General features: G+C 46.8%; 1 protein-coding gene across 1 annotated transcript in view; it reads right to left on the reverse strand.

Moving 5' to 3' along the window:
- Positions 1 to 265: 265 nt before the first annotated feature.
- Positions 266 to 18,934, reverse strand: part of LOC130127943 (phytanoyl-CoA hydroxylase-interacting protein-like) — a 47,480-nt gene continuing 28,811 nt past the window's right edge. Inside the window, exons 2-6 of the mRNA XM_056297657.1 lie at positions 12,749 to 12,945; positions 10,919 to 11,093; positions 4,539 to 4,656; positions 2,057 to 2,219; positions 266 to 640 (exon numbers count right to left, since the gene is read on the reverse strand). Of these exons, the coding sequence (XP_056153632.1) occupies positions 266 to 640; positions 2,057 to 2,219; positions 4,539 to 4,656; positions 10,919 to 11,093; positions 12,749 to 12,945 (1,028 nt within the window). The remainder of the gene's footprint in view (positions 641 to 2,056; positions 2,220 to 4,538; positions 4,657 to 10,918; positions 11,094 to 12,748; positions 12,946 to 18,934) is intronic.

Below are 18,934 nucleotides of genomic sequence, written 5' to 3' on the forward strand. Positions count from 1 at the left end.
CATAATCCTTTGCATTATAATTAGTGCTGCAGTGAAAAAGTAGCTGGGATGATGGGAGGGAAGGTGGGGGTGGGGGGGTTATGCTAATGTTAACAGGTTTGCCAATTGGCCTCTTGCCCAGGGCCAATAATGCAGCTACAAAGTCAGCCTGTACTTCAGCATCTAGTCAGCACACAGCCAGCTTATATTCAAAGGCTCGCTCATTAGCCATCGTCAGTTAGCCGTCCACCGTCGGCCGGGGAGACGCTAGCTGGTGGCAATGCGACTAGCGTCCGACGCTGATGTTGCAGATCTTGCAGCTGGGATCTTTCTTGGCGTTGACGGTGGACAGGCTCATTAGCTGGTGCCCGCTGATCTCCGCCACCGTCCCCAGCGACAGGTCCACCGGTTCTGTGACGATAACCTCCAAGATGACGTCCTGCGCGTGATGGAAAGACAGCGACCCGTCTTCCGCTTCCACACAGGTGAGGAAGCGGTTGTCAGATCGATCGAAGGCCGGTAGCCTCCCTTTGCAGAACGAGTCTCCTTTGGACCCCTCAGTAGCCAGGACCAGGATTACATAGTGGTAGGCCGTGTACATGCAGTAAAAATCACCGAAGTATAAGTTGGTGTTTTGGTTGAAGAGGACGTCTGCTTGGACCTTAAAGAAGTCATGGTCAGAACATTACACACTGTAATAATGCAATACCACTGCTAATACAACTAGCATACTGCTACTACTACTAGTACAGCACTGTTATTATATCATAATATACTATATTATACTAAAGATGAATCCGTTCATCTGGACACAACGTTTATTGAGAGAAAGGTTTCATCACTCATCTAAGCGACCTCTTCAGTCTCAACTGACTGCAGGTAGTCACACAGATTGTACTACGGTGACTACTTCTTAATACTTCTGATATTACTACTACATCTACTCCTGGTACAGATATTACAGTCTGAGCCAGAATTTGGACAAACTTTACACATTAAAAACATAATGTCATATGTTTCATGAGAGTTTTTTTTTTTGAGATTCCCCCCCTTTTCTCCCCAATTATATCCGGCCAATTACCCCACTCTCCGAGCCATCCCGGTCACTCCTCCACCCCCCTCTGCTGATCCGGGGAGGGCTGCAGACTACCACATGCCTCCTCTGATACATGTGGAGTCGCCATCCGCTTCTTTTCACCTGACAGTGAGGAGTTTCGCCTGACAGTGAGGAGTTTCGCCAGGAGGACGTAGCGCGTGGGAGGATCACGCTATTCCCCCCAGTTCCCCCTCCCCCCTAGACAGGCGCCCCGGTCGACCAGAGGAGGCGCTAGTATGGCGACCAGGACACATACCCACATCCGGCTTCCCACCCGCAGACACGGCCACTTGTGTCTGTAGGGACGCCTAGCCAAGCCAGAGGTAACACAGGGATTCGAACCACCGATCACTGTGTTGGTAGGGAACAGAATAGACTGCTATGCTACCCAGACGCCCTCCATTGTAAGAATTCTGTCCGAAGTTAGTTTGCATCTGTACTCTGAAATACTATCAAGTTAATCTGAATCAGAATCAGAAGCATGTTTATTGGCCATGTAGGTTTGCACAAACATGGAATTTGACTCTGGTTTCATGGCTCTCTTGGTGTACTTAACATAGAACAACAACACTACAACACAACGATCTTCAGATAGATACACAGGGGCTGGCTTATACAGGTGAAATAAAGGTGATAAAGTGTAATGGTGCAGAGAATATGTCAGAATCCTAATGTTTCTAACTATTACTGACTCTCACTACGGCTTCTCCATTAGGAGGGTCTTATCACCACAAGTCACTGAGCATTTCAGAGTCAAATGGTTAGCTGTGTAGTATCTGTAGCTGTTTACAGACTACTGGTACGAGTGATGTTCACACATGCATGTCCCTGGGTTAAAACCGCCCCCCCCCCCAACCTGGACTGGAATGTACTGTGTGTAATGACTGGCCGAGCAGGCAAAGTCAAATTCCCGACTACCACCGGGAACGTTAATGTCGTCCACATGAATTATCCTCAAATAATTCAAAAACTGACTCGTACCTGGAAGCGATAAGGTCCATATGGGGAGTCTTGTGGGGGCTTCCCTGTGTTGAACTCTGTGTTGCAGCTGAAGAAGATCCCCTCCAGCTTGCCGCTAATGGGCGAACCGTGGCTGCCGCTGTTGTCCTTGACCGACGGCAGCATACGGTTGCACTGAGCATCTCTGGAACGATAAGAGGGGCTGTTCACAACATAGGCCACAGTTAATACATGCAGACATGCAGACAGACATGTCAGCTGGCAGGACAAAACATGCAGGCGGTCTTACTAACAGTCAGACAGAGAGTGAGACAGGCAGATATTAGAACAAGGAGAATGCAGACATGCAGAGAAGACAGGAGGACAGGCACGCTAACACACAAACAGATAGCTAGATAGACAGATAAAAGAGGCCATCTATGTGAAGAGGGAACGACCATCCCTGAACCGGGGCTGGTTGGGAGGGGTGGGGGGTGGGGGGCTAAGAGTACATCTGTCACCATTCTACAATGCTGTGATTGCAACTATTCCCCAATCCTCTGTGAATAGTACACATGGCCACGGTAACTCTAGTTAATGGTCATGGCAATTTGCATATGAAACCGACCGTTGGTTTGGGTCGTTATGCCGCTGTATTGTTTATAAGGGTGGGGACACCTGCAGTTTGAGACTGAAGAAGTCACTGATGAAACATTTCTGTCAATAAAAGTTGTGTCCAGATGAACTGATTCAACTTTCTGGGATTTCCTTACCTGGATTACTGAGCATCCATCAAGACGTCTGCGTTACTAGTTCCTACTATGTCGGACATGACGTCACCACACCCTACATGGCTAAGCACGGGCAAATTTTATTTCTAAAATCTTGAAATGATTAACAACTAATTTTTTTTTTACATTATTGTAATGCCATTTGTAGATGCAATAAATACTGTCTGTAACAAAATGAAATGAAATGACAATTTTTTGGTTTTAAGTTAAGCACTTGGGCCAGTTGGGGTGCAGCTGTCGGGCCTTTCAGCGGAACACCGGGCGATGACAACAGGCAGAAAGACAGACACTTACAGCAGACTCACGGACAATTACTGAAGCTGTCAAACGACATAATAAGCAGGAGTACCGTGAATAGAAACGTGTTAAATCAGAAGAAATAGCATGAAGGGTTTCTTTGTGCTCTAAGACTGTCCAGCGCCATGAGGAAGAAGTACCGACTTAATGTGCCTAATCTTCTTAAGTGATGCCATTTTGATTTGACATTTGTGGGACGGGATGTTCAAATAGAGAAATAAATGGATAAAACAGGCTTCGCTGCCCACTTAATGATAATTTGATGTGTGATGATGCAGTCCGGAGGAAATAGCCGTGCCCTTAAAAGCCCCATTCAAGCTGTTAAAAGCCGCTGCAGGTGAAACCTCATGCATACATTTAAATAATGGATGGGTAGAATACTGTTCCCACGGCAGCAGACCTGAGAAGACCTGTCTCACACACAGTAAAGATACTAACTACACACATTGTTAGTATCAATGGTTATGACAATGGCTACGTATGATTTTGATTTTGAGATACTTTATTGATCCCCGTGGGGAAATTACGCTCTGCATTTAACCCATCCTAGCTGCGCAGCTAGGGGCAGTGGGTAGCCGCCGTGCAGCACCCAGGGACCAACTCCAGTTGGTCTTGCCATGCCTCGGTCAGGGGCACAGACAGGAGTACTGACCCTAACATGCATGTCTTTTTGATGGTGGGGGAAACCAGAGCACCCGGAGAAACACTGGGAGAACATGCAAACTCCACACAGAGGACGACGTGGGATGACTCCCAAGGTTGGACAACCCCAGGGTTCGAACCCAGGACCTTCTTGCTGTGAGGCGACAGCGCTAACCACTGCGCCATCTGTGCCGCCAGCAATTAGTATTATATAGTATAGTAGATTAGTAACATGTACAGAAGTAGATATATTTTCCCCACTGAATATATATATATTTAGATTAAATGACTTGTTGAGATTGACACTTTTTGCTGTATATGAAAAGTTTAAATCGTTATTCTAGCAAACAAAGTTAATCATAACTTACAAGTTAAAACAACCTCTTACAGGCATTATTAGCCTTATCCATGGCTCAGGCTCTTTCATAGTCTTCCCTTGTGCTTTCACTGCGGTTCTCTCAAACAGAGATTTCAAATATCAAATAGATAGAGAGATTTCACTGAGGAAATAAATAACCCAGCCCGTCTCCGGAAAACTCTCCCGGCTCTCTGCTGTCTCACAGTGAGAGTGACTCCATCAATAAACAGTGTCATGTTACAGTAACAACACTGCAGGGCCTGCAACACTGTTTCTGCAGCAGTGCAATAAGACACACACACACACACACACACACACACACACACACACACACACACACACACACACACACACACACACACACACACACACACACACACACACACACACACACACACACACACACACACACACACACACACACACAGTTTCCTACCTGGCTTGGTAGAAGTACTCTTTCTGCTGGTTTCTGTAGAAGACAGTGAATGGCAGCATCCGGCCTGCGATCGCCTCCGCTTTCTGCAGCAGCTGGTTCAGGTGGACTGTAGAGTAGTCTGTAGAGTTTTAGATTTCATGCATTAATTTCTTTTAAAGACCCCCTCCGGCGAAAATCAAGTTTTTAACCTTGTTTTTTTTGGACGGGGGATTTTTTTCCCTCCCTTTTTCTCCCCAATTGTATCTGGCCAATTACCCCACTCTTCAGAGCCATCCCAGTTGCTGCTCCACCCCCTCTGCTGGTCTGGGGAGGGCTGCAGACTACCACATGTCTCCTCCGATACATGTGGAGTCGCCAGCTGCTTCTTTTCACCTGACAGTGAGGAGTTTCACCAGGGGGATGTAGCGTGTGAGAAGATCACACTATTCCCCCTAGTTCCCCCTCCCCCTCAAACAGGCACCCTGACCGACCAGAGGAGGCGCTAGTGCAGCGACCAGGACACATACCCACACCCGGCTTCCCACCCGCAGACACGGCCAATTGTGTCTGTAGGGACGTAACACGGGGATTGGAACCAGCGATCCCTGTGTTGGTAGGTAACGGAATAGACCACTACGCTACCCGAACGCCCCCAACAATCAGTTTTTAACAAGCGATTTTAACAAGGTTTTAACATTGTAACATTACATTAACATTGTAATGTTACAAGACATCAGGGGCAAAATAAGCAGTCAACGCCATGGCTGAGCATATCTGCTTTGATACTTCGGTGTAAAAAGCAGTCTCAACAAAACGGACTCAGACAGGCGGGGTTTCATACATCACAAAGCTAAGGAACCCGATGGGGTGGTGCTTTACATATCATGTGCACCCGCTTCGGCGATCCTTGTTTACCATGACCTCTTTTTATCACTTTCAATTCATGTGAAGTGCGTTGCTTTGCGTTGCATTTTAACGCACAAAGAAGTTTGACTCACCGATTCGTGTGTTGTGAAACGTGTGAATGCACACTGAGCAATAAAGAGATTGTTTCATGAGGGGGGTTGAAAAGAGGAAAAGAGAGAAGGCGAGACCGCACTAGAAAAGGTCATCCTTAAGAGTCTTATGAGGGTCACTGTACCATGATAGCAACATCCAGAAGTTTTCCTCCAGCTACAACACTTCTGATTGGTCAGCTCCGCGTTACCTTTACTGCAGATATGAGAGGAGAGGATGACATAACGGCTGCCGGGTTTAAACGCACACCGTCAGCACCGAGAGTGGGTTCAGGCTCACAGGATTTAAGGTCAAAAGCAATTATTTTATCCCTACCTTCCAATTACAAACTGTACACAATAATCCTGTATCTATCTGTACACAACAAAGTCACGCAACAGTTTGCATGTGTCCTTGTTCCCACCTTATTTTGGTGTTTCATCACTGCATTTTTCTCATTTGTCCTCCTGGAGGCCATCTAACCTCGTTCTGATCTGACCCACGACGGCTCTGCTGTTTCTCAATCTATACTAAAACCTGTAAAACCTGCATGATCCTCCCAAGCACTACGCCCCCCTGGTGAAACTCCTCACTGTCAGGTGAAAAGAGGCAGCTGGCGACTCCACATGTATGGGAGGAGGCATGTGGTAGTCTGCAGCCCTCCCCGGATCGGCAGAGGAGGTGGGGCAGCAACCGGGAAGGCTTGGAAGAGTGGGGTAATTGGCCAGGTGCAAATGGGGAGAAAAAAGGGGGACAATCCAAAAAAACAAAAACAAAAAAGTTCTCTCTCCAATTTACCTTTCCTTTACTCCTGTCTGTATCACCTCCACACCTGCCCCCTCTCTCTCTCTCTCTCTCTCTCTCTCTCCCCGTTTCTCTCTGCCTCATGTCAGCCTCCTCCACACCTGCTCCTTCCTCAACACAGCTCGGTGAAAACTGAACTTCTGTCTTTTGTGTGTCTTGCCATTTCTGTCCTCTCCATCTCTTTTACTACCGCCTTTTATCCCCATATCCCTCTGACCCCCCCTTGCTCTCTCTCTCTCACTCTCACACACCTGCCACTTTAAACCTCTTCAATGCACTTTGCTCTCATTGCCCCTCTACCTACTTCACTTTTTTATATCCCTTCACCTTTTCCAACCCTCTCTCTCTCGCTCTCTTTCTCTCTTCCTCTCTCTCTGTCTCGTTCCAGTGATGCATGTTTTGTTGCCAACCTATCCAAACCCCGTTCCTTCTCACTTCATCTCTCACCCCTCTCAGCCTCCATGGTTGAAACCCTTCCAGCTGTGGTCCCAGGGGGCTGAGGGAGCCAGAGTACTTGTAAGCAAGACTCACTTCTCCTCCCTCCTCCACTTCTGCCTTTCGTCCATTTTCACTGATAAATACATTTAAGATAGAGTACGTCTGAGGTGTGTAAGGGTTATTTCACTCTCCCCATTTGATATACTTTAATGATCCCCGTGGGGCAATTCTTCTCTGCATTTAACCCATCCTAGCTGTGTTGCTAGGGGCAGTGGGCAGTGCAGCACCCGGGGACAAACTCCAGTTGGTCTTGCCATGCCTCGGTCAGGGGCACAGACAGGAGTACTGACCCTAACATGCATGTCTTTTTGATGGTGGGGGAAACCAGAGCACCTGGAGAAAACCCACCGCAGACACGGGGAGAACATGCAAACTCCACACAGAGGACGACCTGGGATGACCTCAAGGTTGCACAACTCCGGGGTTCAAACCCAGGACCTTCTTGCTGTGAGGCGACAGTGCTAACCACTGCACTACCGTGCCACCAGCACTTTACAATAAGACATACTTACCAAGGATTTATAAGTGGTTACGAATTACTTCCATCATTGTTATAATAACTCATTCATACTGTTATAAATTACCTTGGTCTCCATGCACATTCTCACAGAAACTACATGATTAGACCAAGATAGCCAGACCACTATCTAAACCTAACCCTAAACTTCACCTTAAACATTATTACTGCAGTCACTGCCTTGTGCAACATTGTACAACAGTTTCAAGTCGTGTTATTTGAATGCCGCTCGCTGTGCATCATCAGTCCTTGCAGAGCTTGTCTATGAAGACTTGCTTGTATTGATAAAATGTCGGCTCCCAGCCTGGCAACCCAAAAAGTCTTCTCATTCCTGTGTCTTAACATCTTATTACTGATTTATCATGTATATTGATCAGGCAATAGTCATCAATAAAGTAATTAGTTACAACTACAAATCCTTAATAAAGTATGCTTGATTCATTTGGGAACCCCACAGCTCCTCTTTCTATCCTTTTTTAATTTCCACTCATCTCTCTTCCTCTTATTTGTTTCATCCTCATTGCTCTTTTCTCTTTTATACATCGCTCTATCATTCTGTTCTGTTTCTTTTCCCCCAACTTATTGTACTTCACGGTCTCCTTCCATTTGGATACATCATCAGCAGTGGTCACTCGGGGTCGAGTTTGACCGTCCTCCCTCTGGGTCCCTCTGGGTCCTCAGGTGGGTATAGAGGCCAATCCTGGAGCCACATAATGGGAGGACACCTGTGCTTGACAGCTTTTTACATGGAGTGGCTGATGTGCCTGCAGCCACCACATGGTTCTTGGTAGGGGGTGTCCAGAGTCCAATGGCATGGAGAACCAACGTGATTGGCGACCACCCTCTGTTGGAGCCTTCATCCACCTTCACTGACATTGTCTTCCCCCATTTCCACCATTGAGGTGTGTGTTGGATCGTGCTTCTTCTGGAACCTCCCCCTTGACCTATCTGCCTTGGATTTGTTTATTTGTATATTTATCAGGATCCCCATTAGCTGTGCCCTAAAGCACCGCTAACCACTGTCTAATCACTTGGCTCATGGTAGGATGATCCTACCATGAGCCAAGCTCCTGATGGCATAGCTCTTGAGATCATTGGTACATGCACGCTTCTCCACCATGGCAAGGTGGCGATCCAGGAAAAGTATATGTAGATATAACGCCATCATTGTCCATGTAGCTGCCATTGAGTCTTCTGTTTAAATGTGAGGATCATTTATGTTCAGCTTCCGGTGAGGAGAGATGCCTGTGCGAATTCATGTCTGCAGTGGCCTCACCCACTACCGGTGTGGAGGATGGTGGCACGAACTTACATTTGCGGTGGCTTCACCCATGACCGTCCATGCAATGTCTTTGTCCATGTCTGCTTCTAAGTTTATGTTTTCGTTTGATGGCTGGGAAACCTTGGTATGCTGTGTCCTGTGGGCCCAGAGACCGCGACCCTGCCTGGAGCTGTGCCCGAGGAGGAAACACAGAGGGCGGTCTGACAGGACACGGAAGCGAGGCAGGCTAAGCTAACTGCTAGCCCACGCAGACAGCAATTCTGAAAACACAGAGGGTGGTCTGGCGGTGGCCTTGCCTAGCGTTGACTGTGTTTTTGGTGTCATCATGTGGAGCTGTGTCGAAGGTGTCTGGCAGGGAGAGCTAACTGCTAGCCCATACAGACCGGCAGTTCCGACAGTCATCCTGGCGTTCGCTCTCTTGGACAGTGATTTTTGTTGTTGTTGTTTTTTGCTATGTTGGATATATGTGTTTTTGTAGTTTTTTTGTAGTTTGGATATGTGTTCTTGTAGTTTGGATGTGTTTTTGTCTTTGTGTTGCACTGCTGTGACCTGGGGGAAATTATATTTTGCTTAATTTCATGTGCGCAGGTGCATGGAATTAATATGACAAATAATTGTTCCTGATTCCTGATGCTGACTGTCCACTGGGACCCCTTAAAACAAGTTCAGGCTTAGACTGACTGAGATGACCTGAGTGAATGACATGTCAGTGGGTTGATCTGGGTATCACCATGCACCTTTTAGCAGCCTGTCTTCCTCCTTCCCCCATTCTCTCTCTGTCTCTGTGTCTCGCTACTCTCATTCTTCAGGCTTGGATTTTGTTTTGATGTTTACAACTGTGGTCTCACGCTGTGTTAATATGGGACGGAGGTAGCTGTCCGTTTAGCGGCTGCTGCCTCTTCTCCTCCTCCCTCCTTCCATCTCCGAATTCTCTCCATGCCCTCTCTTCGTTCATTTTAGTGGATATGTGGTCACTCTTGTTGTTTTTTCCAGCAGCTGTCTACCCCCTCTCCTCCAAGCCACCTCAATTCTCTATCCATCTTCCCTCATATTCATAGTCATACTCATCTTCTTCCTTTTCTAAGTTTATCTCATCTCAAGAAAGCTTTTCATATAGGTGTAGCAATCATGTCATGTTTTACTCACTTAGCTATTCACCAAATGGAGCTACGTAAAGGGAAATTTTGGCACTAATGATCTGCACTTCCAGTAAGTGCTGGTGGCCTATCAAGTCTTTTAAAACTATAACAGAGAAATACATGGTCAGCTGCCAAAGAGAGCTGTTCTACTTTGCCTACATGACCAGTATGCATTGCACAAGAGTTTCTAGCAGCAGATTAGAAAATGAACATCTCAGCCAATCAGCTTTGTAGTTCTTCCACCATCCACTGATATCAATGGATGATGGAGATGATGATGGATTCCATTTATATCGGGCTTTATCTAGACACCCAAAGCACTTCACACTGAAGGGGGTAACTCACTTCAACCACCACCCATGTGTAGTGCCCACCTGGGTGATTGGTGATGCACAGCAGCCATTTTGCACCAGAACGCTCACCACACATCAGCTTGAGGTAGAGAGGGAGGAATCACTGAGCAAATTACATGGGGGCGGACGACGATTAGGTGGCCAAATGAAGAGAGCCAGGTTGGAATTTTGCCAGCACACCAGGGAACCCCTATGCCTTACGATAAGTGCCATGTGTTCTTTAATGACCACAGTGAGCCAGGACCTCGGTTTAACGTCTCATCCGAAGGGACAGCATCTGTTACAGCACAGTGTCCCCACTGGGGCATTGGGATTTTTTAAACTTTTTTTTTATTAGGACCAGATGGAAGACTGCCCCCTACTGGCCCACCAACACCACTTGCAACCGCAACTCAGTTTTTCTGGGAGGTCTCCTGTCCAAATACTAGCCAAGCCCACACCTGCTTAGCTTCCGTCATTCGGTACATGTTGGTATGGCTGCCGGATGATGGAAATAAGCTAGTTTGCTATAACAGACTACGGCAATACGGACAACATTGGTAAGTACTGTATATGTAACAGAGACGACACCTCTACGACTTACTATACCTGGAAATAAGATTTAAAATTGGCAAAATGTCCCTTTAACCTGGCAGTATTGGGGGTAAAAGCAGTATGTGTTTAAATTCAGGACTCGTTTTTAAGTTTTACTTATATGAATACAAAGACAGCCCATTATTATAGAACATTAGTATGGAGGAAAAAAAATGCAATAAACCATCAGATTTACTAGTGATTGACAAAGAAGTGCACTGGTGAGCTCTCTATCTGACCTGCAGTGCAAAACTCGATGATCTCGCTCCACTCGGACACGGCGTAGTCTCCGTCGGGCTGTTTGGCAGCCGTCTGTACGGCCACAGTATACTCTGTCCTGGGGCTTAGGAACCAGTGTCCTCGCACGGTCATGGGCAGGGGTACTGCCTTCGCCACCAGCTTAGTCGGCACATCCTGGTGCACAAAAAAAAACACACACACACACACAAACACTAGCAATGAGCTGCAACACGCTTTCTAAACCCGTTCTTTTTAGATCTGCAAGATGAGAGTTTTGGCTGAGTGAACTTGAACTTGTTGGGTTCAACTGATCATTTTACATTTTAGTCTTTCAGCTGTCAATAATTTTGCTAACAACACATTTATTAGAACCTTTAAGAGAGAGAGAAAAGCATAAAAATTGGTGGTGACAACATGAGTCAATGAAAAGAGAAACAATTAGCTGATAGACACATTGAGCATGGGCAGAGAGGGAAACACACAGACTAACTACTACTACTACTTTCGGCTGCTCCCATTAGGGGTCGCCACAGCGGATCATCTGTTTATCCATTTCCATCTCTTCCTGTCCTCTGCATCTTCCTCTGTCACACCAGCCACTTGCATGTCCTCCCTCACCACATCCATAAACCTCCTCTTTGGCCTTCCTCTTTTCCTCTTTCCTGGCAGCTCCATATTCAGCATCCTTCTCCCAATATACCCAGCATCTCTCCTCCACACATGTCCAAACCATCTCAATCTTGTCTCTCTTGCTTTGTCTCCAAACCGTCCAACCTGAGCTGTCCCTCTAATATACTCATTCCTAATCCTGTCCTTCTTCGTCACTCCCAATGAAAATCTTAGCATCTTCATCTCTGCCACCTCCAGCTCTGACTCCTGTGTTTTCATCAGTGCCACTGTCTCCAAACCATATAACATAGCTGGTCTCACTACCATCATGTAAACCATCCCTTTAACTCTTGCTGGTATCCTTCTGTCACAAATCACTCCTGACACTCTTCTCCACCCACTCCACCCTGCCTGTACTCTCTTCTTCACCTCTCTTCCGCACTCCCCATTACTTTGGACAGTTGACTCCAAGTATTTAAACTTCTCCACCTTCATCACCTCTACTCCTTGCATCCTCACCATTCCGTCTTGCTCCTACTGACTTTCATTCCCCTTCTCTCCAGTGCATACCTCCACCTCTCCAGGCTCTACTCAATCTGCACCCTACTCTCACTACAGATCACAATGTCACCCGCAAACATCATAGTCCACAGAGACTCCTGCCTGATCTCGTCCGTCAACCTGTCCATCACCATTGCAAACAAGAAAGGGCTCAGAGCCGATCCTTGATGTAATCCACCTCCACCTTGAACCCCAGTAAAATAAAAACCATATACAAAAATAAAATCATAGGCATTGTAACAGGGCAATTACAGCACAAGAACATTTACAACACACATTCATGACGACATAGAAAAGTAACAGTTTTTCTTCTACTCCGTCACTCCCATCTCTGTACTCCATAACTCACCTCCTCTCTGGGTAACATCGATGCATCTCACTTGATTTTTGCCAACCAATATCTTAATTAACTCCATATACTGTTTGCAGATTTTTTTAAACATTTCCACCTTCCCTTTGATAATACTGCAGATGAGTTTCTTCCCCCATAGAAACACAGGATGACAGATCACTCCTGGGCTTTCAGGAGACACATATCAATTAAAGTTCAGTCACTGTGACTGAAACTCAATTGAAATCACCTCATAAGCCCAACAGCAGGGCCTCAATGTCCCGACCTGGGCATGAAGTCTTACAGGGACCAGTTCCCTCGGTCTCACCTTGTGTTTGAACTTGTTGGAGTTCTTGTTTTCCTTCTTGTTGAGGTCTATGAAGTAGTGAGTGATCCTCTCTCTCCCCCTGGTGTCCATGTCCCAGCTGATCTTGAAGGAGTCACATGTGATGTTACAGATCCGGATCTGCTGGGGCACTGGCAGGTCATCCAGCTCCCCGATACCGCTGTCTGCAGACTTGGTACCTGAAAGAAGACGGAATAAGAGGATATTATGAGCTAATCTGAGCTTCAACCACACACACACACACACACACACACACACACACACACACACACACACACACACACACACACACACACACACACAATGGACAGAAATGAAGAAAGACAGAGAGGACAGAAGGGCAAATCAATACAAATCACACTGCTGTAGTATCTGTGAAAGCAGCTACTGTGTCATTTTTGTATATTTTGTGTATACAGAGTATGTACAGCATATGTACATGAATTCTAACATCACACGTGCAGTGAACACTGTCTTATCAGTGCACAACAGTAGAGTATAATCCATAAAAGACAATATATATATCTCTTGTTAAAGTGCATGCCAATAACACACACACACACACACACACACACACACACACACACACACACACACACACACACACACACACACACACACACACACACACACACACACACACACACACACACACACACAGGCTTTACTTTCATATTTAGGTTGCTAAATGAGTGACCTATACCCACAGGCAAGATCGATGGACATTTCCTGTAGTCTGTGTGTGTGTGTGTGTGTGTGTGTGTGTGTGTGTGTGTGTATAAAGTCTGGCAGGAGAGTGCTATAGGCCAACAGGTTAATGTGACCAGGAGTTTAGAAACGAACCAGCAAATAAATAAAAGACTGAATGAGCGTTTGAAAGAATACAGGAATATATTAACATATTAATGAGGAATATATTAATGAATAAGATGGAGCGGGCGACTGACGGACTGAGTGATGGATGGAGGGATCAATGCATGGAGTGAAAGAAATATTAATTGAACCAGTGAATCAATAAGTGCTAGCTTAGTGTTTATAAGGCGTTTACACAGACCATAATAATCAATCATAGCTTGCATATTGTACTAGTAGAAAAGTCCACTTTGTATGCCAGCAGCAGATAGTCTTGACTGAATCACAACGTAAAAATGAGACTTTCCCTCTCGATCTCTCAAATCACAACACAAGAAAAGAAAATTTTCTCTTTCACTTCATGGAAATGAGATTACACGGGTATTGTTAAGGCTGCAGGTCTGCATTACTTTGGGTCTCTGTTCTTTGTTGCAGCTGTGATCGGGTAGGATAGAGGGAAGGGCGACGAACAAGAATTCAAAACCACTATGAATAGCAAATAACGTGCTGAGGGTTGACCTATTGAGTAGAAGTAGCCCGTAACCCTGTCCTCTGGTCGATCCTCGCAGCAGAAATAGATTCATGATTCAATCATTTACCATATCGACTTCACAGTTGATTTGGAATTTGCTTCGGTGAGCTCAAAGACAACAACAGTAAACATGTAACCACACAATGCCTGCAAGGAGGGTCCAGAAAACACACTGTAACAGTTATAATTCAGTTAATGCAACCATATGGCCCAGGCCCTGGAGCTCAAGTGACAAACTAAGGAGACTATAGCTGTACGATCAGTGAAATGTCCATCTGTCCTTTAGGACGACAGTCTGTCTGCCTCCTCAACATAAGCTGCTCTCGGCGGCGTGGCTCAGCAGGTAGAGCGGGTCCTCTAGTAATCGTAAGGTTGCTGGTTCGATCCCCGGCCCCTGCAGAGAGTGTGTCGAAGTGCCCTCGAGCAAGACACTGAACGTCTAACTGCTCCTGATGAGCAGGTTGGTGCCTTGCATGGCAGCCTCTGCCATCAGTGTATGAATGTGTGTGTGAATGGGCAGATGTGGTTGGTAGACTAGAAAAGAAAGCGCTATATAAATGCAGTACATTTTACAATTCACACACACACACACACACACACATATACCATCATCATCATCATCATCACCTCCCTATACTTGTGGGGACCCCTCATTGACGATCTTCATTCCCTAGATCTTAACCCTAACCTTAACCACCATAACTACATGCCTAACCTTAACCCTTACCCTCACCTTAACCTTAACCTAATCCTAACCCTAAAACCAAACCCTAACCCTAAAATAGACCTTTTTCCTCATGGCGACCCATAAAATGTCCCCACAAGGTAGGTGGCTTCACTTGCCACACACACACACACACACACACACACACACACACAGGGCAGCATGAATCAAGAGGTACAGCCGGTTGTCTAGTAGTTGGAAGGTCACTGGCTCGATCCCCAGCTCCTCCAGAGAGTGTGTCGAAATGCACTTGAGCAAGATGTTGAACCCCTAACTGCTCCTGATGAGCCTCCACCATCAGTGTGTGAATGTGTGTGTGAATGTGAGGTGTACATTGTAAAGCGCTCTGAGTGGTCGGTAGACTAGAAAGCCGCTATATAAAGGCAGTCCATTTACCATTTGCTCTGGATAGGACAGAAAAAAAAACTGTGTGTAGCTTCATTCTTTCTTTTCTGTCTGGACACTCCTCCAAAACAAAACGAAAACAGTTTTTCATAACATTGTGTAGTCCAACCTCAGCCTGTTTAATTGAACATTACAGTGAGATGCTAACGCAGCATAACACCGCTTCTCCAGAACACACGTGGGGACGCGTTTAATCTGAGTCAAAATCTTTGTCCAGCCCAATCGAGCTAACCTGCTGGGGTTTTGCTTTGTCGAGCGCTAACAAGCTCGTCTCATCTCGTATGGGTTAACATGATGACACTCGTCAACACTGATGCACTTTATGCAATGAAGACAGAACCTCATATTCAGCTTAGAGGGAACAAAACAACAGCACACCAAAAACAATGACTGCTGTAAAAGCATCTCACCTCAAAATAAATGTAAAAAAAAAAAAACTCAACAAAATGGCCGCTCATCCTTGCTTCAGCAGCAACAAGTCATACATAACATGAGAACCAAGTGTTCCTGAGCTGGATGTGCTTTGTTAGCATTCCTCTGAGACTAGCAGAAGACCATGCTCATCTGCACCTGGTTTTATAAAGCCATCTGTATCTGGATATGTTATGTCATCATTATCGGCGGTCACTCGGGGTCGAGTATGACCGTCCTCCCTCTGGGTCCCTCTGGGTCTTCAAGTGGATGTAGCGGTCGATCCTGGAACCACATAATGGGAGGACGCCTGCGCATGACAGCTTTTTACAAGGAATGGCTGATGCACCTGCAGCCACCACACGGTCCTTGGCAGAGGGTGTCCAGAGTCCAACAGCATGGAGAACCAAGACGATTGGGGCCCACCCTCTGTTGCAGCCTTCATCCACCTTCACTGCCGTTGTGACCTGGAGACATCTTCTGCCAGTTCCGCCGTTGAGGTTTTTGTTGGATCACCCTTCGTCTGGAACCTCCCCCTTGACCTATCTGCCTTGGGTGACCCTACCAGGAGCAAAGCTCGGGACGGCATAGCTCTTGGGATCATTGGTACATACAAGCTTCTCCACCACGGCAAGGTGGTGATCCAGGAGAAGGTACGTTATGTAGATAATAAACTACCCTATCACCCGGCTTGGTTGGGCATCTCTACAGACACAATTGGCTGTGTCTGCTGGTGGGAAGCAGGATGTGGCTATGTGTCCTGTTCGCTGTACTAGTGCCTCCTCTGGTCGGCCGGGGTGCCTGTTTGGGGGAGGAGGGGGAACTGGAAGGGGGGAGGGATAGCATGATCCTCCCACGCGCTACATCTCCCTGGTGAAACTCCTCACTGTCAGGTGAAAAGAAGCGGCTGGTGGCTCCACATGTATGGGAGGAGGCATGTGGTAGTCTGTAGCCCTCCTCCCCGGATCGGCAGAGGGGCTGGAGCAGGGACAGCTCAGAAGAGTGGGGTAATTGGCTGGATACAACTGGGCAGAAAAGGGGGGAAAAGAGTCAAACAAAAGGATAAAAAATTGTCCTTGAAAGGGTCAGGTTGGTGCCTCGGAGGCATCAGAACCAGCGAGGGTTTCTGTTACGATCGTATCTGTAGCTGAATATGAATATAAATACAGCGACCGGTTCACCGTGGTGAGAGGGATTCATGCAGATGTTGGGTCGGTGAGTAAACGGCATCCGTTTACACCTTGCATCTTGTCCAGGTAGTGTCTACAGATACAGGTTCCAGGTGGCGTCTTATAGAGAGGGACAGATGACAGTTACTGAGGATGGCATGAAGGCAAGCATCCCAGGATATATGCTGGAGGATGGTAAAAGAAATGGAGGGATTAAAAAAAGGTCAGGTGGTAGACAGTCATGTTAAGAAGACCTTGCAGGCGACTTTGCCTGTGCCGCCCTTGCGAAATCGATCTTCTAACAGAAACCTGAGAGCGTACATTTTGTGTTTGTGCACCTGTGTCTGCATAGACATCAACACTTCCAGTGTTTTTTGGGGAGCTGGATTAAAATGCTCTCTCTCTCTCTCTCTCTCTCTCTCTCTCTCTCTCTCTCTCTCTCTCTCTCTCTCTCTCTCTCTCTCTCTCTCTCTCTCTCTCTCTCTCTCTCTCTCTCTCTCTCTCTCTCTCTCTCTCTCTCTCTCTCTCTCTCTCTCTCTCTCTCTCTCTCTCTCTCTCTCTCTCTCTCTCTCTCTCTCTCTCTCTCTCTCTCTCTCTCTCTCTCTCTCTCTCTCGACTGCATTTGCATATGAAATAGGTGTAAAACACAGGCCGCCAGGCGGGTGGCGGGCAGCTGAATGGCATATGAACAAAGATAATAGAAGGAATATTGTAAATGGTGGGTCGCAAGAGGCAGACAGAGGAGGAGCCAGGCGGGTTTTTCGCTCACAAAACCCATTAAAGTGTGCAGTTACTGTTTCAGGATTCTGGGTGTGAGGATGTGTTTGTGTGTACTACTGTGTGCACATCAATAAGTCTTGTGTATGCACTTGCACGAATGTGAAACGGCACAGTCATTCTGTTTGCGTGCATGTGTGAATTTGTGTGCCTGTGTGTGTGTGTGTGTGTGTGTTGTGCTCGTGAGTCTGAGTGTTTTGGTCCAGCCAGAAGTAAGTGCCTGTGTGTGTCTAAAAGCGCTGAGCCACGTTTTCCATGCGGATAACCTCCCCTTTCAAGTCTGAGCAGCACCACCTCCTCAGCGGGACTACAGCAGGTCCCTCTCTTCACAAGGCATTACGAAACTCCTGCATAGTTTAATGGGAGGGAAACAGCCGTCTGAAAACTGCGTTACCCTGCATTCCCTGCAGATGTTATGTCCTGTTCGGAGATGCTGAAATGCCTCGACCTCAACCGGGGTTTGTGTTCAGACTTTGTTGAACTCCTCCACTCGCTTCAGACACAAAGGAAGCACAGAAAACCAAAAAAAGGTTGACAAATCAAAACCATGGAAACACATCGCTACCTCTTATTAAATACTGTAAAAATAACTTTTGCGGGGTGTCCGGCTGGCGTGGCGGTCTATTAAGTTGCCTACCGACACGAGGATCGCCGGTTTGAATTCCCGTGTTACCGCCGACTTGGTCGGGCCGTGTCTGCGGGTGGGAAGCTGGACATGGGTATGTGTCCCGGTCACTGCACTAGCGCCTCCTCTGGTCAGTCAGGGCGCCTGTTCGGGGTGACTCCACATGTATCGGAGGAGATATGTGGTAGTCTGCAGCCCTCCCCGGATCAGCAGAGGGGGTGGAGCAGCGACTGGAACGGCTCGGAAGAGTGGGGTAATTAGCCGGACACAATTGGGGAGAAAAAGGGGGAAAATCCCCCCCCCCAAAAAGCTGCCCTGCGACATCATCTGGCGCATGTGGTGGGTGATGTAATCCCCCCCATGATGAGATTTCCAAGTGCCAGTGATTGACAAGCCAGTCCAGCCAATCAAAATGCTGCTACTGGAATCCAATGGAGAGAGGAAATGATAAAGATTGAGATGACTCTCTCCCAGACATCCAAGTCGTTTTATCGTCTTGAGGTTTGGCCCTGTGAGACTCTCTCTCATCCACCTCCCTGAAAACATATTAAAATAATCAAATCGTAATCAACCAATGCTGTCAGGGCTGCCCAAGAAAACAACAAGACAGTTACGCCTGGTCCAGAACTCTATGGCTAGCGTACCGTCAGGGACAAAAGAAGAAAAAAAAGTC

Source organism: Lampris incognitus, chromosome 17 (genome assembly GCF_029633865.1).
Source record: "Lampris incognitus isolate fLamInc1 chromosome 17, fLamInc1.hap2, whole genome shotgun sequence".
Classification (NCBI taxonomy): domain Eukaryota; kingdom Metazoa; phylum Chordata; class Actinopteri; order Lampriformes; family Lampridae; genus Lampris; species Lampris incognitus.